At 40.2% G+C, this 20,305-nt stretch overlaps 1 protein-coding gene across 1 annotated transcript; it reads left to right on the forward strand.

Moving 5' to 3' along the window:
• The first annotated feature begins 1,753 nt into the window (after nucleotides 1-1,753).
• IFT57 (intraflagellar transport 57) lies at nucleotides 1,754-19,621 on the forward strand. The gene is made up of 11 exons (XM_055702641.1): nucleotides 1,754-1,971; nucleotides 4,198-4,360; nucleotides 5,432-5,550; nucleotides 6,475-6,565; nucleotides 9,462-9,530; nucleotides 10,086-10,208; nucleotides 14,512-14,583; nucleotides 15,194-15,325; nucleotides 16,246-16,308; nucleotides 17,885-17,951; nucleotides 19,188-19,621. Exons 1-11 carry the CDS (start codon nucleotides 1,754-1,756, stop codon nucleotides 19,364-19,366), a joined length of 1,296 nt encoding a protein of 431 aa, XP_055558616.1. The 3' UTR covers nucleotides 19,367-19,621.
• The last annotated feature ends 684 nt before the right edge of the window (nucleotides 19,622-20,305 follow it).

Below are 20,305 nucleotides of genomic sequence, written 5' to 3' on the forward strand. Positions count from 1 at the left end.
GAGCTGTTGGTAGGGTCAGTTGCTGCCTCCTCTCAGCCTGCACAGTGTAACGTGTTCACAGCTTAGCATTAAACCGTGTAAATGTTTAACTGCAGAACTGTTTAACACAGAAAGTCTCATGCTTATGACATCAAATGGCTAAAGGAACGTTTAATAAAATTGCATGTACTGTTGGAAGTTTGACTTTAGAACAAATTATTAGTTAACAGGTGGTTCAAGTCAGAGGTGGTTTTGAATGCCCTGCTAAGCACTTCATTGAGCACCGGCAGGTTGTTTAAACAAAGAAAGTGCCACCACGAGATGAACCAGGTGGCTGAAAGTTCACCACAAGTAGCATCAACTAGGGAAAAAGGAATTTCCAGCAAGAGAAGATCATGACCACCACCTCCACCACCGCCCACCCCCCCCCCCCCCCCCTTCAAGGAGAAGTAAGAGACGGCACATGTAGACTTAATTAACATAAGCAGTGAGAGAATTGCTTAACAAACAGTAAACAAGTATTAAATAATGAGAGGCATAGGTAACCTGTAAAAGCAATGAAGGCTGATGTCAGTGTTTGCTGGTATAAATAGTGTAAAGCTTTGATGGCCAGGGAGCTAGGCATTTGTGGATGACCACCTAGTGTTGCCTAAACTCCTGAACTATTGAACTCAAGATTTAGTCTATAACTACATATTAAACAATTATGTGCACAAAGTTTAGGTCAAGCTGACCCACCCTCTGAAGTCATTAAAACTGATGAATAAAGGGATTTCTAATTAAGGAAGTCAGCCTTGGGGAAAAAGTAACAGATAATGAACACTGTTATCTAAATTACACAGAAAGAAGCCTCCAGGTAAGAAAGTCCTGGCTGCAAGAGGAGACAAGCTGGTAAAGTGTTGCAATCCACAGAAAATCAGTGGGAAGTAGGACAAAGGTAATTGTGGCAATGGGAGATCTGTGACCTCCAACTCAAACAGCACCCCTGAAAGAGAGCAAAAAACTCACTTGGGGAGCATGCAGAGTTAGTGAAAAACTTCAGTTCTGCCTGAGGATGCGTACTAATGTGCATTGGAAGCAAGAAACTTTTAATCAGTCCCGTGCATGAATGCCGCACTATGAATATGCAAGTACTCTACTGTATATAACATGTACCCTCAAGTAACTTGGTGTGCATGCTAGGAAGAAAAATCCCCCATGCACCCAGCATTGTGATAAACCACTGCTGGCTTTCTGCACAACTAGGGTGAAGGGCTGAAAATAACCTCTTCTCGGTAAGTGAGCTGGCGCTGGGCCTGCGGGACAGCACACACTCAGGGCCGAGCTACCTATCAGGCCAACAGCGAGCAACAACGCTTTATAGAACACAGCCCCGGGCCAGCCAAGCCGCTCATCGTGAGGCTTCACCCGGTGCGAGCCGGGGGTGAAATAATACGCTCCTGCATCACAACAACACCGCCATCTTGCCCTCACGCGGTGCCTGCCGTCTCCATGGTTAGTGGGCGGAAGTTGCGAACGCGACGCGTTACAATCCCGCCCCCTCAGCGGCGGTTGGTAGAGAGAGTCGAGGTGAGGCGGTCCCTGTCGCTGAGTTGGATTAGTGATTGGCTGATGATCCTAGAATGCTTCATCACTATTGGTCCTCACCATGGGCAGGCGCAGCCGCCCAGCGTGTGATTGGGGCAGGAGGTGGGCTTCGAGGACGAGACGGGTGGGGATTGGTAGGGCTGGTTGCCTCGGTTACGGGTGGCGGCGGCGGCCGCCGGGCACCAACATGGCGGAGGAGGCCGTGGGGGGTGGCGGGGCTCCACGGCGCGGGGTGGGGGACCGGGACCGGGACCGGGATGAGGAGGGGGCGGCGGCGGCGGCGGAGCGGGGCCCGGGCGCGGCCTATCACACGTTCGTGCTGATGGAGGACCTGCTGGACAAGCTGAAGCTGCTGAACTACGAGGATGAGGCGCTGCGGCCTCACAACATGCGGCCGCTCTCCAGGTGCCCCTCGCCCGCTCCGCCGGCCGGCTGGCGCCGCTGCCCGGGGGTGCGGAGGGCCCCAGGGAGGCCTGCGGCCTGGCCTGGGAGGCTTTCGCGGGGCTGCGGGCGGGGTCCCGGCGTGGCACGGAGCTCCAGGCGTGAGGGCCCGGAGCTGCCGGGGCCGCAGCGAGGGCCGCACCGCGGGGGAGGGAGGCTGCCGCTCGGAGGACGAGGCGCTCGGGTCAGGGCAGAAGCTGACAGACAGCTCCGCAGCTCCCTGTGTGATTTTGAAGCTTTAAAAATGGGAGGTCCCGCTGAGGGCTGAGATGTGATAAGTAAATACGTCGCTTGATCTTCCCTGCCCCCAGTAGCTACATGCCAGTGTATCTGTGCAAAAAATAACTCAAAGTGAATTTCTTGTATTGTAAGTACTTGGCTGTGGTATTTGTAAGGGGGCTTGGACCTGTTGCTTTTAGCTCTGATTTCTCATATCTACTACATATTTGTTTAGTATGTAATCATTTCTTTTTTTTTTAATAATGGTGGGAGACGGGAAACTTGGGAAATGGGACTGTTGTGCTCCCAATATCCACCAGCCCAAATAACTTCCAAATCCATCTGTCAGTTCTAACTAGGCTCCACAGCAGCATGGCACACAGTTAAGATTTCTGTAAGCAATGGTTTGGTAGGGGGAAAAAGATTGTCCTAATTGTTGCGAAAGATGCTGGAGTACAAGCACAGGGGCTATAAGCCAGCTGTCAGGCCATCAGTATTTGCAGCCAGGAAGCAAACCTTCGTCCACCTTAGTGAGCAGCTGTGTCTGCAAAGGGAAGCAATTGGTTCTGACTATCCTGTGTGCACATTTTTTGGGGACAAATCATGGTCTGACTAATGAATTCTCATTAGTACCACATCTTTCAATTTACTGTGATCCGAAATAGATTCAGTTTGTGTACCTTGCTCTCTAAAGCAACTCGAAGCACAGTAGGTGAGGATGGGTAGAAGGATCACTCCAAAACCATGCTCCTGATCTGAGCTTATGCATTGATTTAAGTAAACCAGCCTCTTGCCAGTCTTGAGAACTATGGGAAGGGGAAGAGATTTGGGGAACTGGAGCAAAAGGAACTAGATGTGTTGCTGTTGTCAGGAGGAGTATTTGGGGGTGTTAAGGCAACAGGAGGTGAAGTTACTGTGGTATAATGGCATGCATAAGGCCAGTATGCAGGAAGAAGACACGTCTCTAGGCAGTGAGGCTTAGTAAATTTGTTCTCACCTCCTTAGGGAAGTACCATTCAAGGTTTCATGTGGTCACTCTGTGCAAAGTTTATTTACTTACTGATTTTTGAAAAGGCATAGTCATATAACCCAAAACAGACACCTTTCTTTGTGCTTTTTGTCTAAATTCCCTTAATGGAAAGCAATATGTGCTTCTAAAGCATTTGTCCGTGTGTTCTGAAGTAGATAAAAGGTGAGACAAATCCACCCTGGCTTCCAGTGTCATGGGTAAAGATATAAAGCTTTAGCAGTGGATCATTTTAATTTTGTTTTTCAAGTAGGCTGTTTGCTGTGTGATATTGACAGTAACTATCAATCACTTTTGCCAATCTGTTCAGAGCATATTTTTCAAATTTGATTTTTTTCTTGCAGTGTAAATCACTTGCCCTATGAAAAATGCCTGAGATTTTGCTAAATCTCAGCTCAGTCATGGCCTACAAGTTATTGGCAGTTGCAGATCTCTGACTTTTCATTCTTTTGAGCTTTTAAGTATTTTATGTTATGCAAGGACCATTTTAATGAATCCATTGCATAGACTTTTAATTAGTCAGTGGTGGTATTTTATGAAGTCACGAGATGGATTCTGCATCCCTAAAATTAGATGAGAACAGAACTGAGCTCATTGTGACTTGAGACTGCTCAGGTAAATAAGAGGAGTAACTTGGGTTTCTGGGGAAATTTGGTGGTGGTTAACTGAAGCTGTATAGTCCTGCTGGCAGGGGAGAGAACTACTTGGTTTCCATTCAATTCCTTGGAAGCTTGGATTAATAACTTGCTTAAACAGATAGCTGCGTGTAGAAAACTTAGCCTACTATGGGTTTGTGTGAAACTAGGCATCCTGAATTTAGTTCAGATGGATCACTCATTGAGAAGGTCAGTTAAAGAAACTCCTCTCTAGCCTTTGCTGGCCTATAATGCTGTAAGAGCTTCAAAAGCTCAAAATATTTACCATTTTTTCCCCTTTTTAAACAGGCACTACTTTGCACTGCCCACTAATCCCGGTGAGCAGTTCTTTATGTTTTGCACCCTTGCTGCTTGGCTTATCACTAAAGCAGGACATCCCTTCGAACAGCCGCAGGAGTGTGATGACCCCAATGCAATAATAGCAAATGTACTCTCAGAATTGCGATCGTTTGTAAGTGTTGAACATGCTGTTTTCCCAAGCATATTTCAAGCACGTGCATCACCTTCAGAAGTCACAGTAATGACACACTTCCTCTCCTGTCTGATTATGTTCCTGAGGACTGGACAGACTTTTCCTATCTATAAGTTTGCAGTATGTTAATTAGTTAATTGGAAGTTTACACCATCTCTACCTACTTGCAAATTTTTACAAAACCAGTCTTACAATATCATATATGATTTAAATTATTTTTGTTCCACAGTCCGTACAATGGATTAAATTGGGCTTACTTCTTGTAGTGTTGTTCATTTATAGTAGTAATTTAGAGATTTTATCTGGAAAGGTTGCACAGTGCTTGTGATCCTGCTCCTGCCAAAGTCAATGGTATAATTCTTAGTGAAGGAAATGGTTTAGAATTGTGTTTGTTTGTTTGGGTTTTTTTCTCTTTTTTTGTGAAGGAGTAAAAGGCTGCATGAAGTGCAAGGAACTATTGGGATATTTTTCAATATTAAAAAACCAAAATGCCAAAGGTCAGGAGAGTATATTGACTTGAAGTATGATCTTACGGAAGATTATACTGTGGTGCAGCTGTGAATGATGTTAAGAGCACTTCTCTAAAGGAGTTAAACTGTAACAAACTAAGATGTTTATTCTGCAGGACAGCAGTAAATAAAAATTTTATAAATAAAATATTTTATAAATAAAATCTGGAACAAACAAGACAATGTTGAAAAGCTGGTGGTTGTCTCAGTGCTTGAGTTTCTCCATAGCTGTTCTTATTTTGCTAGCGTATCACTTGTGTGCTTGACCATCTAGCTCCCTTGTGGCTTCTGACTTTTCTGCTGTCTGTGAGTATCCTTGTACCAGGTGCCTTAGGATTTTGATGCTGTATGTGCTCCTTGGGTTGCTGTTTTCTCTTCTGTTGCCTGATTGGAGCTGCATAGGGGAAGAATATGAGTTAACATTAGTAAAATCTTCATACACAATGGACACTTTGGTTTAAGTGTAAAAAATCTTGTTACCTCCTTGAGAGGAAGCTCAGGCTGAGCAGCCATTAGTAAACAGCACATCTCTTTATTTTAGGAAAGGCCTGTGGATTTTCCTCCCTCAAAATTAAAGGCAGGTTACGGAGAGCAAGTGTGCTATGTTCTTGACTGTTTGGCTGAAGAAGCCTTGAAATACACTGGCTTTAGCTGGAAAAGGTATAGTACACTTTTAAGCATCTTCCCTTACGCATTTTTTTTCAGCAAACAAATGTAAGTTGTAATTGTAAAGACAAAAACTAGTAAGGACTAAAACCAAAGTTACTTGATGTTTCATGAGATGCAAAATTCAACAAGGCTTGAAGCAGTGGGACCAATTGATTCCTAATGCAATTTCACATGATTTAGTCTATTACCAGCAGGGTGAGTGTGGGCCATTAATAAACTTAGCTAATTAATAAAGGTCTGGTGGATGATATTTTTTGGTCATTTTCCTATGCAAAACTGCTTGTTAATCTGACAGTTGAGTTGCAACAGTTTGTGTCCTTTTAGGTCCTATCAGTCAATAGCTAAATTCTTGACCTCTTCAGTTGGAGGGCTGCACAGTATGTGGTCATGTTACAAGTAGGCTACAGTAACTTTGAGTATTTAATCTGAAGCAAATCTTAGGAGAAAGTAGATGACAGACAATTTCAAGTATATGAAAACTTCTTTAGAAGTGTTATTTCATTCTTTCTTTATGATGGGTTTTGAAATGGATATAGTGAAGTAATTTCTACCTTGGAAATATTTTACTGTTACTTCTGGTTAGTACACAAATTTTACTGTAGGCTGAAAGTAAGTCGATGGTGACTTGCACTTGAATTTTAAGAGGTTAGACCAAAAGCGAAAACAAATACTCCCCAAATGTCTTTATAGTATGAATGTACTGTACTGCTGGGCATTTTAACTAGCCCTTACTTTTAAGACAGACTAAGATGAACAAAGACTTTTAAGGCTGACTGTTAATTTTATAATTGCTGTCTAGTCACATTCAACCTTGCCCATAATTCTCATGAAATGTTCTGTTTGCTTAGGAGCAGTTTAGAGGTATTTCCCATGTACTGTGTTTAAAAGTTGTGCTGTTCTGTGAACTAATTTCAGGCCAGCATATCCAACAGAAGAACTAGAAGAAGAAGAAATAACAGAAGATAACGCAGAATTAACACTTAATAAACTGGAAGAGGATGTTGTGGTAGGTTTACCTGACTGGTTTTGATTATTAGTATTGCTCAACTATGAGGAAATTTTTACTCATTGCTCATTTTCTTCAGTTTTGTTTAATGAGTCTTTTCTATTAGCTGTTCAATTGCCCTGTCCAAATGACAGTGCATCTCCATTCCTGCATTGTCAGCTTTGCTGTAGAGTTTTTGTTTCCTTTCAGATAAGGTTGTTAACTCTTCGGGACAGAGCATATGTTCTTCTCTGCATTTATAGTTAACGGAAAGTGAAGTGGAATCTAACCATACATTAAAATTACGTAGAGTCAGTGTTTGAGGATCAACTGTTTTATTTGTTCCTGCTTTTTAACTATAATGACTACAGTGAAGTTGTCGTGTCTATGAAACAGCCTATGAAATACACCTGTAAGTTCAAATATGCTTTTAGGACTTACTGGTGGATGGATGTTGAACAGAAGTAATTTCTCGGTGGTTGACTTTCTGAGAAGATGATTTTTATGAGAGAAGGTGCTTCATTGTAAGCTGGTAGTATAATGTGATCTCAAGACATTGTCACTTTCACAGGCCTCTTGTCAGTTTTGAAGTGAGTCCTCTTCTGCTGACTTAAACAAGTCAGCAGGCTTTTTTGGAGAAGGAATTTGACTGCAGACAGTTAAAGTGAAAATTACAAAAAGAAGTTTGTTTCATATCCAGTTTCTCCAAAAGCTGATGGTTCTGTGCAAAGTAAATGTAGAGCAAAACCAAAATATTGAAAGCTGTGTGCCTGGAAGTGCTCACGTGTCAGTAAATTACTTGAGAAGAAAACATTTTTCTGGTGTATTAAGGCCCATTAATACTGGATAGAAAATGCCACAACTATCCCATTTTTGTGTTCACATTTTTCAAGTGCTTAGGAAAAATTAAAGGTCATAAATGTTGGAAATAGACTGCCAGCAATATTATCATATGGTTCTGATTATAGTCCCAATTTATATAACACAGTAGTCCACAAGAATGTAACAGTTGAAGAATTTGCTTATTTTCTTCCTCTTCTCATAGTTTTCCTAAGTATTGCATTATTTTTCTCATTATTAGCCAAGGAAAATGCCAAACTTCTATTCTTAAATTCCATACAATATGCAAACATTGTTATATGGATGTCTGCTTGCATTTTTGTCAGCTTTGAAGTCTCCACAGAAGAAGTCATGGATAATTCTGAGAAGAATAAAAGACATTCTGTATTGTGTGTTTGATCAGCCTCAAAAAAATGTAACCTGTTGGTTAAAAGCTTTAGATACGAAAACAGTTAGCTGTCTGCTCTTTTCTGTGTCTTGTTAATGCCTAATCCGTTTAAAACTGGGAAGTGGAGACGAAACAGTTAGCTAAAGCACAGTTGAAACCATTCAAAGAACCTCTATATTTGCTATCAGGTAGTATCTTAGGCCATGTTTTCACAAATAACATGTTCTATTAGCTTTTGTAAGTTTACCTGTTAATAAAACCATTGAGCTAGGTTTATACAAAGTGGATAATCACTTTCTAGAGCCCCTAATGGTTCTACAGGGAATAATTATATGACAATGCAATTTTTTTTCCCCCCCAAGTCCATTGTTGCTGCCAATATATTTGTATGTCCTGGATGTATTAGCTATATCCATAATTGAATTTAGCAGTACTTCTAGCAGTCAAATACTAACGCTGACGTTCATTGGTTATTCTTTGGTTCTGATTCTTCTGAATAAAGTTGATGAGGCTGACAGACAAGCCTAGTTCTGTAAATCTTGGGGAACTGGGTAGCTCGTATTAGGTAGGCAGCAGTAGCCAGCGAGGCTGGGTGTGCAAGGAAATCTGCATAGTTTGACTTCTCAGTTCTGATAACTAGTCTTGTTGTTATAGTAGTGTTGTCATATGGTCTTCTAAGTGCTGCACAAATAATATATTGTCCATTTAGCAAGATAGTCCCAATCTAGTCACCATTAATTTTTTGCAAGTATTAAGGGGACTAGGGCCCAAACATGCCAGAAGAAAATGAAGTGGTCCCTGTTAGTTAAAAACTAGGTAAGGTAAAGGAATAAGCGCCCAGGTTTTCACTGAGTCTTCAAGGGTTCTACGCAAAGACCTGTTGTATTGTAGTTTTCATGATTTGTCTAGAAAGGAGGTGAATGATGAAATTTTACCTGGGTGGAAAAGACAGCTAACAGAGAGCTACAGATGGGCCAGGTGCAGAAGGGTGAACTGTATGGGTGATAAAATGGCAGGTGAAATTCAGTATAGATAGAGGATAGTGCACAGAAAAAGCATCTTTTGAGTTTACATATGCAGTAATGGGCTCTGAGCTGATCGTGGTCACTGAGAAATGCAATTTTGAGATTATAATAGAGAAATCTATAAAACCGTCAGCCCAGCATGTAGCGTCTTGGGCAAGAAAACAAATTGATTGCCTCTGCACACTGAAAATGTGTCATTTTGCAATTCAAAATATGTAGGGCGAATGACATCTTGAAAACTATGTTCATGTATGGTTGTGGTTTGGTTTTTGTTTTGGTTTATTTTTATTGTAAAGCTTTAGGAAACACCTAAGATATTATGGTTACCATACAACTGTTGATAATTTTTTTGTGTTGTTGATAATAATTTTTGTGAGAGGGCTTGGGTTTGGGTTTTTTTTCTTGGTTAGTTGGTGTAGTTCTGAAATACTGTTGCACCCTGAGGGAAATTTGGGGTAGCTTTCATCTTCTAGCTTGTTCCAGATATTGTGTATCCTCATAAGATTTTAAGTAAATACAAGCTCCATTATCAGAAACTCTCCATGTCTTGTTTTGTTCAGAAATGCGGAATTTAATACTCCTTTTCTTGTGCTCCTGCAAACTAAAATCATTGAGAAAGGTCTTGCAGTACTTACTGAAGTCTTATTTTGCAACTTTCCTTCAGGAAGAAGAGTCAGACAATGAAGAAAATTTTATTGACTTGAATGTTCTGAAGGCAGAAACATACAGATCAGTAAGTTATTACCCGTCAGTCCTCTGTTGAGAGATTTTTACATCTGTAGCAGCAATTTATTTCTTTTGGATTTAAGTCTGAAAATCCTTGTATAGTCTAACCTTGAAAAAATGTTCCAGCTGAAATGTCTGAGTTTATTTTTAAAAGAAAAATGTGCAGCCAGTTTCGAAACTGGTATCACTGCAAGGTTGCTGGAAACATTTTCAAGAAATTTTTGCAGAGAGTTTTAGGGAAACACAGTATTACTTTCTGGAATATATTTTCATCATCCCCCCCCCCCTTATTTCTGGAACGTGTTATGGTTTCTTGTTATATACATTTCATTCTTTTCAATTGTAAGTATGATGAGAAGCTATATTCATTTTAATTCCTAATCTGTAGGAATTCAAGAAATCCATTAATCTGTTACATCTGTAGTCTCAATCATTCTGAACATAAATATTTTTCTGATTATGAACACTATAAGCCATTGTAACATGATTTCTAACAGTTCTTACTATGCATAATGATGATTTTTTTTTTTTTTTTTATATAAACTCTGTGATTTTTGCATAGGACATGAGTGACGCTGCAAAGCAAGAAGAGATTTTACAGTCCACAACAGATGCAGCAGAATGGAATCTGGAAGTGGAACGTGTGCTTCCACAGCTGAAAGTTACAGTCAGGACTGACAATAAGGTATGTGAGATTGAATTTGTGTGTGTGATCACATACGGTGATTGAAGTTTTATTTCAGTCAGTGTTGTCCACTTCCCATTTACAATTTTTTCTTTTGTCATGCCAAGAATTGTGAATAACAGGCTCTCCAGTGCTATCTTGTCTGAACCTTTGTCGCTTACTTTGACCCTAGAAGCCATAATTTGCAGTAGGTTTTTTTTCCCAATATTATGTAAGAATAAATTTTTCTGCTACTTACAGGGCACCTTATTTCTGTATATTTATGTCCATATATTTATTCAGTGGAAACGTCTTCAATTGTTAAAAAACATTTCCAGTGTATTCACACTTCTGAAAAATTATATCCTCAGTTGGGCAGCTATCAAAACACCTTCCTGGAATAGAGCTGATGAACTTCTTATCTTCAACATTTGTCAACCACATAAAAGATTGATTATATGGAATTAATCGTGCCAAATTTTTCCTGACAATAAAATAGGTCTGTACCTCTCTGATCTAGTCATCACGGTCTCTTCTTATGTTCAGCAAAAAAGAGTACTTGTTAAAAGTGATTTTACTTACCTATCCAGATAACCACTTCAAGATGAATTCATAATTTTTTAGAAATGTGTATTTCTCTCCGTGATCTCTTTCAAACAGTCAAGAATGAGCAGCTTAGAAGTAGACATCTATCTTTTGGCAAGTCCAGACCTAGGACCTATTCCTGGCATTGCCGTAACCCTTCTTTCTAGGAGCTTGTATAGCACACACAGATCAGCGCAGTGTTGGAATTGCTCATTGGTAGTGACCTAGCTAGTTGGGATGTTGGAGCAATCCGCAGCAGTGATACAGAATTCAGTGAAAGATAATTATCTTGCCAAAACCAGGCTAAGCTCTCAACTGTCCACTAAATTGCTTGTCTGTCCTACTGCATTCTTCTGTGTGAAGAACTGCCTGGTTTGAGCCTTGGCAAGCCCATCTGTTACAGAGAACATCATGCTTGATTCTCACAGTAAGAAATTAAAACTTAGACATACATGGGAAATTAAAGCCACTGTAGGAACTGAGGTTTATTAGGTTCCAGTTTAATGTACCATCTCTTGGCTTTAAGGATTATGTCAAAATGAACATGAAAGGAGGATTCTTCTTTTTCTAGTTTCTGTGCTTTCATGTTTTCAGAAATAACTGGAGAGGAGTGTTTGGCCTTTTTTTATTCTACAAGAAAAGCATCCTATTCTGTGTCCTAGGCTATGCATGTAAGCATAGTACCAGGAAAGGGTTAATGGTTTAATCAGTGGCATTAAAAACTAGATCTTATTTGTGAAGTCCTGGGCTAGGGAGGGGGTGGGGGCAGAGCAGGAGGCATTTGTAGTTTTTATTTAAACTCCAGAGTCTGGCAAATTGTGAAGAACTGTCACCAGACCAACAAAAGATCTTGAGTCTGCTGCAAACTTAAAACCCAACATAAGCACATTTTCTCTGCTAGCCTTTGTTTTGTTCCAGAAGAGGATAGCGGGCAGCAGCACAATTGTAGACAGCAGGTGAACCTCATGGGCTGAACAGCTGTTGGAGATGCTCAGCTGTGCTCTTCAGAGATAGTGAGACACAAGCACCCGTCATTTGGTAGTGCATGTCCTGTGCAGGGGAACAGCCTCACTTCAGGTCAGTGCAACTGCCTGCGGTTGAAGGATGGCACATGTTTAAGTGTGCGGCTGTATAAGTGGCTGTATCCTTCAGAGCTCCGGGGTTGGGAATTCCTCTTGCTCAGTTGCTTCAGCCCAGCCCCACGTGCCTGGGGACCCGCAGGTCCCCATCCCAGACGGGTGGATGCAGCTCCTGCTTCTTTCCTGCTTCTTTCCTGTTCACAGGTTCAGCCAGTAGCGAAGTGTGCATCACACAGACACACAGAGGACCCTGACATGGCCAGCTACACAGACTGCCATAAACAAGGCCCTGTCTTCAACAGCACTTGTAGGACTCCCATAAAATGTAAATATAGACAGCCAGCCCCCCTGCCTCTTCAGCTAATGAAGATTGAAGTTCAGTGGTGAAAGCACAGCTCCCCTTCTCTCTAGATTGAGTAACGCGTGCACGTTCATGGATCCCTCAACTCTCAGCATGGTCCTTCTGTCTCTCTGATCCCCCTGCCTGGATCTTGGGCCATCTTAACTGTTTTGCTGCTCTTCCACTTGCTGGCTAGTCCAGCTTGATGCTTGCCAACAAGCAGATGCAGACACTCACGCGCGCGTCTTAAGGGCACTCTGCATTTGTGGGTCCCCCTGAGTACCAGTGTACACCCCCTGCCTGCTTCATACCCAGGCCTAGATCTAGGGCCTACTACTTGATGGTTAATTCAGTTTTAAGTCTGCTATCAGATTTTACATGAGCACAGCAGGTTTAGGGGAGATGCAAACGCTGCCTGTCCCCCCTCCAGTAGCTGGCACCAGCAGCACAAGCTTGTGACCCACAGTCCTGCTCTAGTTGCTGGTACTGAGCCCCTCACTTGCTTTATTCACACTGGTCCTTCCCAGTAGCTGGATTTTGGGATACGTGCTGGTCTTGCCCTGGTGGCTGAGACCTTCAGCTGCTCCTGTGGTTGGCACAGAGACCCCCCCACTCTCTCCGGCTGCAGCCCCCCACAGGCCTGGGACATCTGCAGCCCTGTTCTGATTCCCATTGCTGGCTCCACATACCTCTCACCAGCAGCTGGCACTTCACCCTTGCAGTGCTTGTACATGCACAGGGTAGAGAAAGGTTGCAGAGAAAGAGAATTAAAAAATAATTTAATAAAAAAAATAGTGCAGACTGCTGTGATCAGACGCAGGGCTCAGGCAGACAAGTGGACTCACTGGCAACAGTTTACACATGACTAGCCCCTCTTACACCCCTCTCTGTCCCCCAGTTTGTTCCTCCTTAGTCCCCTTCTCCTGCATGTTGCTTCCTCAGTTTGTATAGTTGCACCAACCCTCATCCGGAACGTCCAGAATCCTTAGGTTTGCATTCTTACCAGTTGCAAGGGCCAGGTTCAGCTGCTTTGAAGTGATGCTTGCAGTTTCTTGATAGCCCATCAGTTAGTGTGACTGATGGGCTCTGTTTCTTGTCCTTGTCTCTGTTAGTGTTTGCCTGACAGATTTGTGTCTCTGTAGGTTTGGGGTTTTTCCTCCCCTTTTTCTTTGTCTCATTTTGACAAGGTCTTCTATCAGATAATTGTACCTATACATTCTTGGGCTCCCATACCCTTAGCCATTAGTGTAACTGGCCAGGTTTGTTTCTTTTTACTGTCTCCATTATTGTTTTTTGGTCGGGTTTGTGCCTCTCTGTGTTTTGCTTAGCATCCTTTTTGATAAAATCCTTGATCAGATAATGTTACTGAAACAAACACTGTCATCTTCCACGTATCCTTACAGTGCCTATTTTACAAGAAAGTATCCTAAGGTTTGATTTCAAGCAATAAAGATTTATTAACATTAATATATTTTTTTCACCCCTAGACCAGTACAGTGCCAAAAGCTTAAAAATATTTTTAGCACATTCAGAAACACAATACTGAAATAGCAGTGTTCTGCAGTGCTGCTGCTCTGCTTCATTTTGAACTCACACTCTGTCTGCAGCTGTGCTTTGGGTCTGGCAGATGTAAGAAGTTTGCATTGATAAGGAAAAATTTGTGATAAAGCTTGGGAACTAGAATTGATTTCTGAGAAAAAGATGCCTACCTATGGAGTTAAAACAGCACCTTTTCTCATCCCCCATCCCTGCGTCCATGCATGTTTCCTGTGACCTAAAAACTGCAAATAATTCTTCTGCTTCTAATTTTGTCCCACTATCAAAAAACAAGTTTAGGTATTTCTGCCCCTCTTGTGTCTTTCTGTTCTTCCTGATAATAGTAAGAATATTTAGTAAGAATAAAAAGATCTGATAGTCTGGAACTGGTAGTTGTTGGGTATCTGAAGCACTTGTTTTGTCTAAGAGGAAGCTGAGCTAATGCAGCTATAATCAGTATTTTCAGTATTGCTCCCAGAGTATTTTCTAACAGAAACAGTTCTACAAAGATGAAACAGATTCTAAAAAGCATAGCTACTGTGGTATCAGTGAGGATGTCAGTGTTTGTTTATGAATCCGAGTGTCACGTGTGACATTCAGGAGGTTTATAAATTGTGTCACATTAAGCAAGTGCCTCTGGATATAAACATGGCAGTGGCAGAATATTACACAGTGATAGTATAAAAGAGAACTGACCCTGCCTTGCATAGCAGCCTTTGTGTAGTAACAAGAGAAAGATAAAAGTTGTACTTACCTATGTTTTACTTTGTGGCATCTCTTTTAGGATTGGAGGATTCATGTAGATCAAATGCATCAGCATAAGGATGGAATTGAATCTTCTTTGAAGGAAACTAGGGTATGTCTTGTATGTGCGGAGTATTTAGCTGATCTGTCAGCATTTTTATTTTCTCATTTATTTGATATACGTTAAGAACTACCTTGGTTTATTTTTTCCCTTCATTTTATTTGTCCTAATGCTGTAAAACTAAAAAGGGAAACATGACATGATGATTAGGGACAGCAGGACTGGCAGAATATCTTCTGGGAAAGAAGTGTATATGTGAGGATTCGCAGGGATTTGGGGGTTCATTAACGTATAGATTACCATAAGTACATCCTGACTTCAGAGGGTAAAATAGAATAATACAATTTTACAATCTGAAAATACGTGCTGATAAAAACCCCCAGACACTGTCAAATACTATTATTGGAGTAACTCACTGACATTGACATTTGTAATTAATGGAGGTGGGGAGAGTGATGGAAGCAGTAAAGCTTGAAATGTATTTTGGAGGTAGGCAAACCAGAACACATTAGGAATAATTTTTGTTGGCTAAACACAGCATTTCTGTCCTATTTTTCTCTCACACTTTAGGCTTCCATATCCTTTCTTAATTACAGCATTGTTTTAATACTCTTTGCATACTATCTATGTACTGTCAACCCACAAAATGTAATTTTTCTAGGGTTACCTTGACAAACTCCATAATGAAATCAGCAGAACATTGGAAAAGATCAATAGCAGGGAAAAGTACATCAACAATCAGTTGGAGCACTTGGTTCAGGAGTACCGCTCAGCACAAGCCTTGCTCAGTGAGGTAATGCCCTGGTCTTTTGTTGTTGTCTTCTCTAGTATTAACTTGCTATTAAGTGAGGGTGAAAGCAAAGAAGACTCGGAGGAGTTATCTGTGAATTCTGCTGCTGGATATAAAGCGGGGGAAATGTTGATTGGCTGTCAAATTATATAGTTTTTAAGCTAAACTAGCAATTTTTATTCAACTATTCTACAAGGGAATATTGCCTGAATATTATGTAAATCTGTTGCCAATCTTGAGTAGCTAGTAAATTGCTAGTTCTGCTTTCCCTGTGAAGTTCACACATCTGTGAGGAGTGGAAAAACTACAGTCTCGGTCCAGCATTCATCTCTTACATTGATTACTCGTGCTAACATGCACAAAGCACTCTGATTACTTTGCTTCATTTAGCTTTTATGCCAATACAGTGCTGTTTGAGAAGCTTTTTCATCCCTTAGTTAGGAGGCCTGTATGAGCTGCCATGTGGCTAGCACTCCTGCTCGTGGGCATGATGTTAAAATAAGGCTAACAGGATTTGACCACGGTGCTTTCTCTTGGTCTTACTGTTAAACTTTGAGAAACTTCAAGATAGTAATTTACTGTTGATGAAGAAGTATTCTGGGTTTCAGGATTCAAGTCTGTCTCCATCCTGGCAAATTTTCTTTATTTCCTCAGTAAATGATTAGAAAACATAACTTCTTACTGTGTATGTATTAGGGCTATTACAATTTTTTAAACTTTAATTTTTTTTTTAACTATAGTCATTACAGGGGCTGATGTTTCAAGCCTCTCTTCATACATGTAGTGCTGTAGACGTCATCAGGCCTTTGTGGGAGGGTTTCTGGAACTGGGACGTGTGAGAGCAAGTTTTGGTGGTGTCTCTGAGCTGTCTGCATACATTCCTTCAGCTTTGTCACTACAGCAAAACTCATGTTTCTTTCCAGGCTAAAGAGAAGTACCAGGAGGGAAGCGGAGGAGTAACTGAAAGGATTAGAGTGCTTTCAGAGGTAAAACACATCTTCCTGTAATTGCTTTTGCTTATTTTAAAACAACCGTCAGAGAGTTGGCATTTAGTTAGTGTTTGCAGTTTTAAGAACCCAGCTCTTTCTGATTTGTTCTCATGGTAAAAGATTAATTTGTTTGTTTAGTGGAGGCAATCTAGTTCAGTCCCTGAATTTTAAACCCAGGCTGCCATTGATTTTTAACTTGTGAAGTTGGGTAAGCTATTGTGAGCTCTTAATTTCCCCAGCTTGTAAAAGAGGGTAAATATTCTGTATTCTATAACCTGTGTCCTAGAATTATCAAGGATTAATCAAGTCATCCATAAATTCTTTGCAAGAAGAAAAGTTTAACTCTTATTTTTAGTTAAAATTAACAATTTGAAACCCACTTTATTTATTAGATGATAAAGCGTCTGGAGTAGTCACATAAAATAGGTCACACCACAGGAATGTGCTGGAAATTGTAAAACAAGCTTGAGATGGTTAAGAATATAATAGAATAGCTCGGTTGGAAGGACCTACAACAATCATCTAGTCCAACTTCAGGAGGTAATACAGCAGTTTCATCGGAGTTTTCTAGCAACAATTTCTAAGCGTACAGATTCTGCAGAATTAGAGTTTCTTTCTATTTCACTCTGAAGGAAGCTTGAAAAAGAGAATACAATTACTTCAGATTTATAATGTGTTTGTGCTTTGGAAGTTACTGACTGATTAGTAATGATTAATATGTTACTAATTGGCAGCCTACAAACTATGTAGATGCAGTGGTGCGTATCTGAGATAAACTAGACACGCTGGATATTACTACTGATCTGCTTTCAAGCATTCTATCAAATCTCAGCCCCCTCAGCAATACCAGTAGCGCTGTAGGTATGCAATAACAGTGCAGCCATGTTTCGGTTTTGTTACTGAAAAGGCTTATCGGAGCTGTAATGAAGGGTCGTTTTTATATTATAGGCAAAAATACTGAATTATTACCTAGACTTTACCTTAGAATCATATATTTGCTTTTTCTTCTGTGTCTGTAAAGGCAAACTGGTTGCTAGGTAGTCACTACTAAAATGCACTTTTAATTCTTCACACGTGCATTTTACATACCTACTACTAGCACCAGTGCCAGCAGGCTTGGCTGCTGCACCTTCTTTTGCTGCAGTGCTGTTTCTCGGGTTTCCACTGGAACCTGCTGAAATCGTTTCCAGAAGGGCAGCTGGCATGGTCATTTGGTGACCCTTGGTCTGCGGGGATATTGATTCCCGTCTTCCATCCAGCATCATACAACAACTACATACAAGCAAAAACTGCAAATACACTGTTATTTTTATTGATTTGGGATGCACAGATTCTCAGTAACACCATGCTGTTCAGCCAGCTTTTTACTCTTTCTGCCATAATTCTCACAACATTAATTTAGTGAAATTTAAGTTTTCTTAACAGCTGAAAGAAATTGTTCTTCTTTATGCCACTAAGACAGTTTAGTTCATTTCTTTAAAACTTGCAGTTATTCAGCAGAGAATTTTGTTGTTTTCTTTTTTAAACTTGACATTCATCTGGTTTAATTAAGAAAAAAAATATCTGTTTTAAGATTACAGAAGTATTGGAGAGAGTAAAGCAGGAAACAGAAGAGAAAGGAAGCAGTATGACTGATGGTGGTAAGTATGTTTTTGCTTCAAACCAAGTACCTGTTTTCTAAGTGACAGCTACATAATTTGTCCGTTATTAAAGAAAAATAAAACAGGACCAAACTGAGTGACTAGTCTAAAATATCAATATTTAATTTCTAAAAGGTGTCTAAGGAAAACAGGAGTCTAAACCTCTGTGAATACGTTATGTAAGTCTGCAGAAGGTAGATATTCCAGGATTTCCCCTTTTGATAAATTATTTGTCAAAATCAAAGAAAAAAAAAAGGGGGGGGTTATGTCTGTTTTGAATAGCTACCAACTTATTGGAAGAAATTCACACCTGAGAGGTTCCGCGCCTTTTATTCTGAAGTAGTTTCTAGCAGTCGCTGTTAGATTTCCTGACTAAGGCTGGCTGGAGCCAGTGAGAAAATTCATTTTGGTGTTTTGATGTTTGGACTTTTTTAATACTTAAAGCTACGTGCCTATTTGAATTAATTGTCTTGGACTCGGGTTTTGATTGTTTGAGATTTTTGCTGATAAATGCATTCTGTTGCAAGTGTATAAAGAGTATAAATGCAGAAACAAATTGGTGTGTGTTACAGTAGGGCTAAATATGCAAGCTGTATGCATATTTAACTGTAAACATTACAGCTAATTTACTTAAGTAGCTTTAAGTGTTACTGTTTAAGGAAATTTTGTGCACCCTTGCTTTGCTGTGAAGGAGCTACTCTCCTGCCTTGCAACACCTTTTCTGTATTACAGCATGGCCAAGGGCCAGGACAAAATTTAGAGCCCAGAATTATAAGGAGCAATGTGATGCAGCAGCAGCATCCCTAGGGTGATAATAGTGGGAAGTGAGGGATTAGAAGCAGAGTATGGAGCACAAAACATTTTAATAGCTTTTCACAGGTGAGATGACCTCCTGCTGAAGATGTCTTCAGTCTCTACCAAATGCCAAGTCAGGTACCGGGATAAAGCTCTCAGCCAAGGAAAACACATCATTGACAGACCTGTCTTAATGTTGATGCACGTCTTTATGCAGATCTTAGATGTCAAAAAGACAGCAAAATTGTCATTGCCTATTTCTATCTTTAAAGTATCTTGCATATTAAAAATGATGTATCAGTACAATCATGTCTTTAGAGTAGAACACCCTTTTGTTCATTCAACTCAATTTTAAGGAGTGAATTATAGAAAATAATGCTTTTCTGTTAAGTAGCTGACAGAGTTGCTCTGTTTATCTTCTTTTTTTTTTTTTTTTAACAGCTCCTCTAGTGAAGATTAAACAGGCCTTAACAAAACTGAAGCAAGAAACCATTCAGATGGACATACAAATCGGTGTAATGGAACACACATTACTACAGTCAAAGCTGAAGGAGAAATCCAATATGACTAGAGATATGCATGCAACAATGATTCCAGAAGCCGCAGTAGGTGCCTATTAAAATTCTTTGGAGTGGACGTGGTTTGTCCAAAATACAGTTTTCTACCATTTGCTTTTTTGTTAGTTTATACATTTCCTTTTTGCTGGGGGAGGGAGACGTTCTTTTTTCTTGTTTGTTTTTAAGAAGATGCTTGACATGCACTTTTAAGAAGTAACATGCGTGCTTTGGACTCAGCATGGAGCTGTGTTTAGTTTTGTGCTGTGAAGATTTACTGCAGATCTCTTCCAAATATGCTAATAAATTCTTATTAATGAATGTGTCTCTATTTCATTGGAGAATGTTATGTAGTGTGAAAGTGTATAGAATGATACTGACAGCCTGTAATCTTGATATTCTATAGCGCTGAAAGAAAATTGCTTGCAAAGTACTGGAAAGGAATTTAAAATGTCTATTATTGCCATTTACATACATTTAGTATGAAGTATTTAATTGATGATACTGAAGTAATATGCCATTACCCTTTCTAAAAGGCTGGGTCAAAATCGGTATCAGCTGCAAGTAAAAGTGAATTGTAATTGCTTTGAACTGAAGTTTATGAATCAAGCAACAAGCTGATGTTTCAGTAACACTGGCAGGCTCCTAGGGCAGCCCTAAACAAATTTGTGAATGGACAACCACCCTATTCCTCGCTCTTTTTTTTTTTTTTTTCTTTTTTTTTTCCCAGTGGTCGTCTAGACAGACTGGTATGAGTGGTTCTTTTAATTATTTTTATTTTTACATTGCGTCTAACAGAAGCAATGATAATAAAATCTAAGACCTAAGAATGTGGGAAGCACTGTTGGGAAATTACTATTGGCTTTCAGCTTTCTAATTTTTTTCCATGTGTCATCATTGTTTGAGTCACTTTGTATTACCATTGGGTCAAATGGTGCTTTCATTTATAGCATGTAGGAGAACTCCATGGACATCATTTGGGTTATTCTTGCTTTCTGGTTTTGT

Source organism: Falco cherrug, chromosome 2, assembly GCF_023634085.1.
Source record: "Falco cherrug isolate bFalChe1 chromosome 2, bFalChe1.pri, whole genome shotgun sequence".
NCBI lineage: Eukaryota > Metazoa > Chordata > Aves > Falconiformes > Falconidae > Falco > Falco cherrug.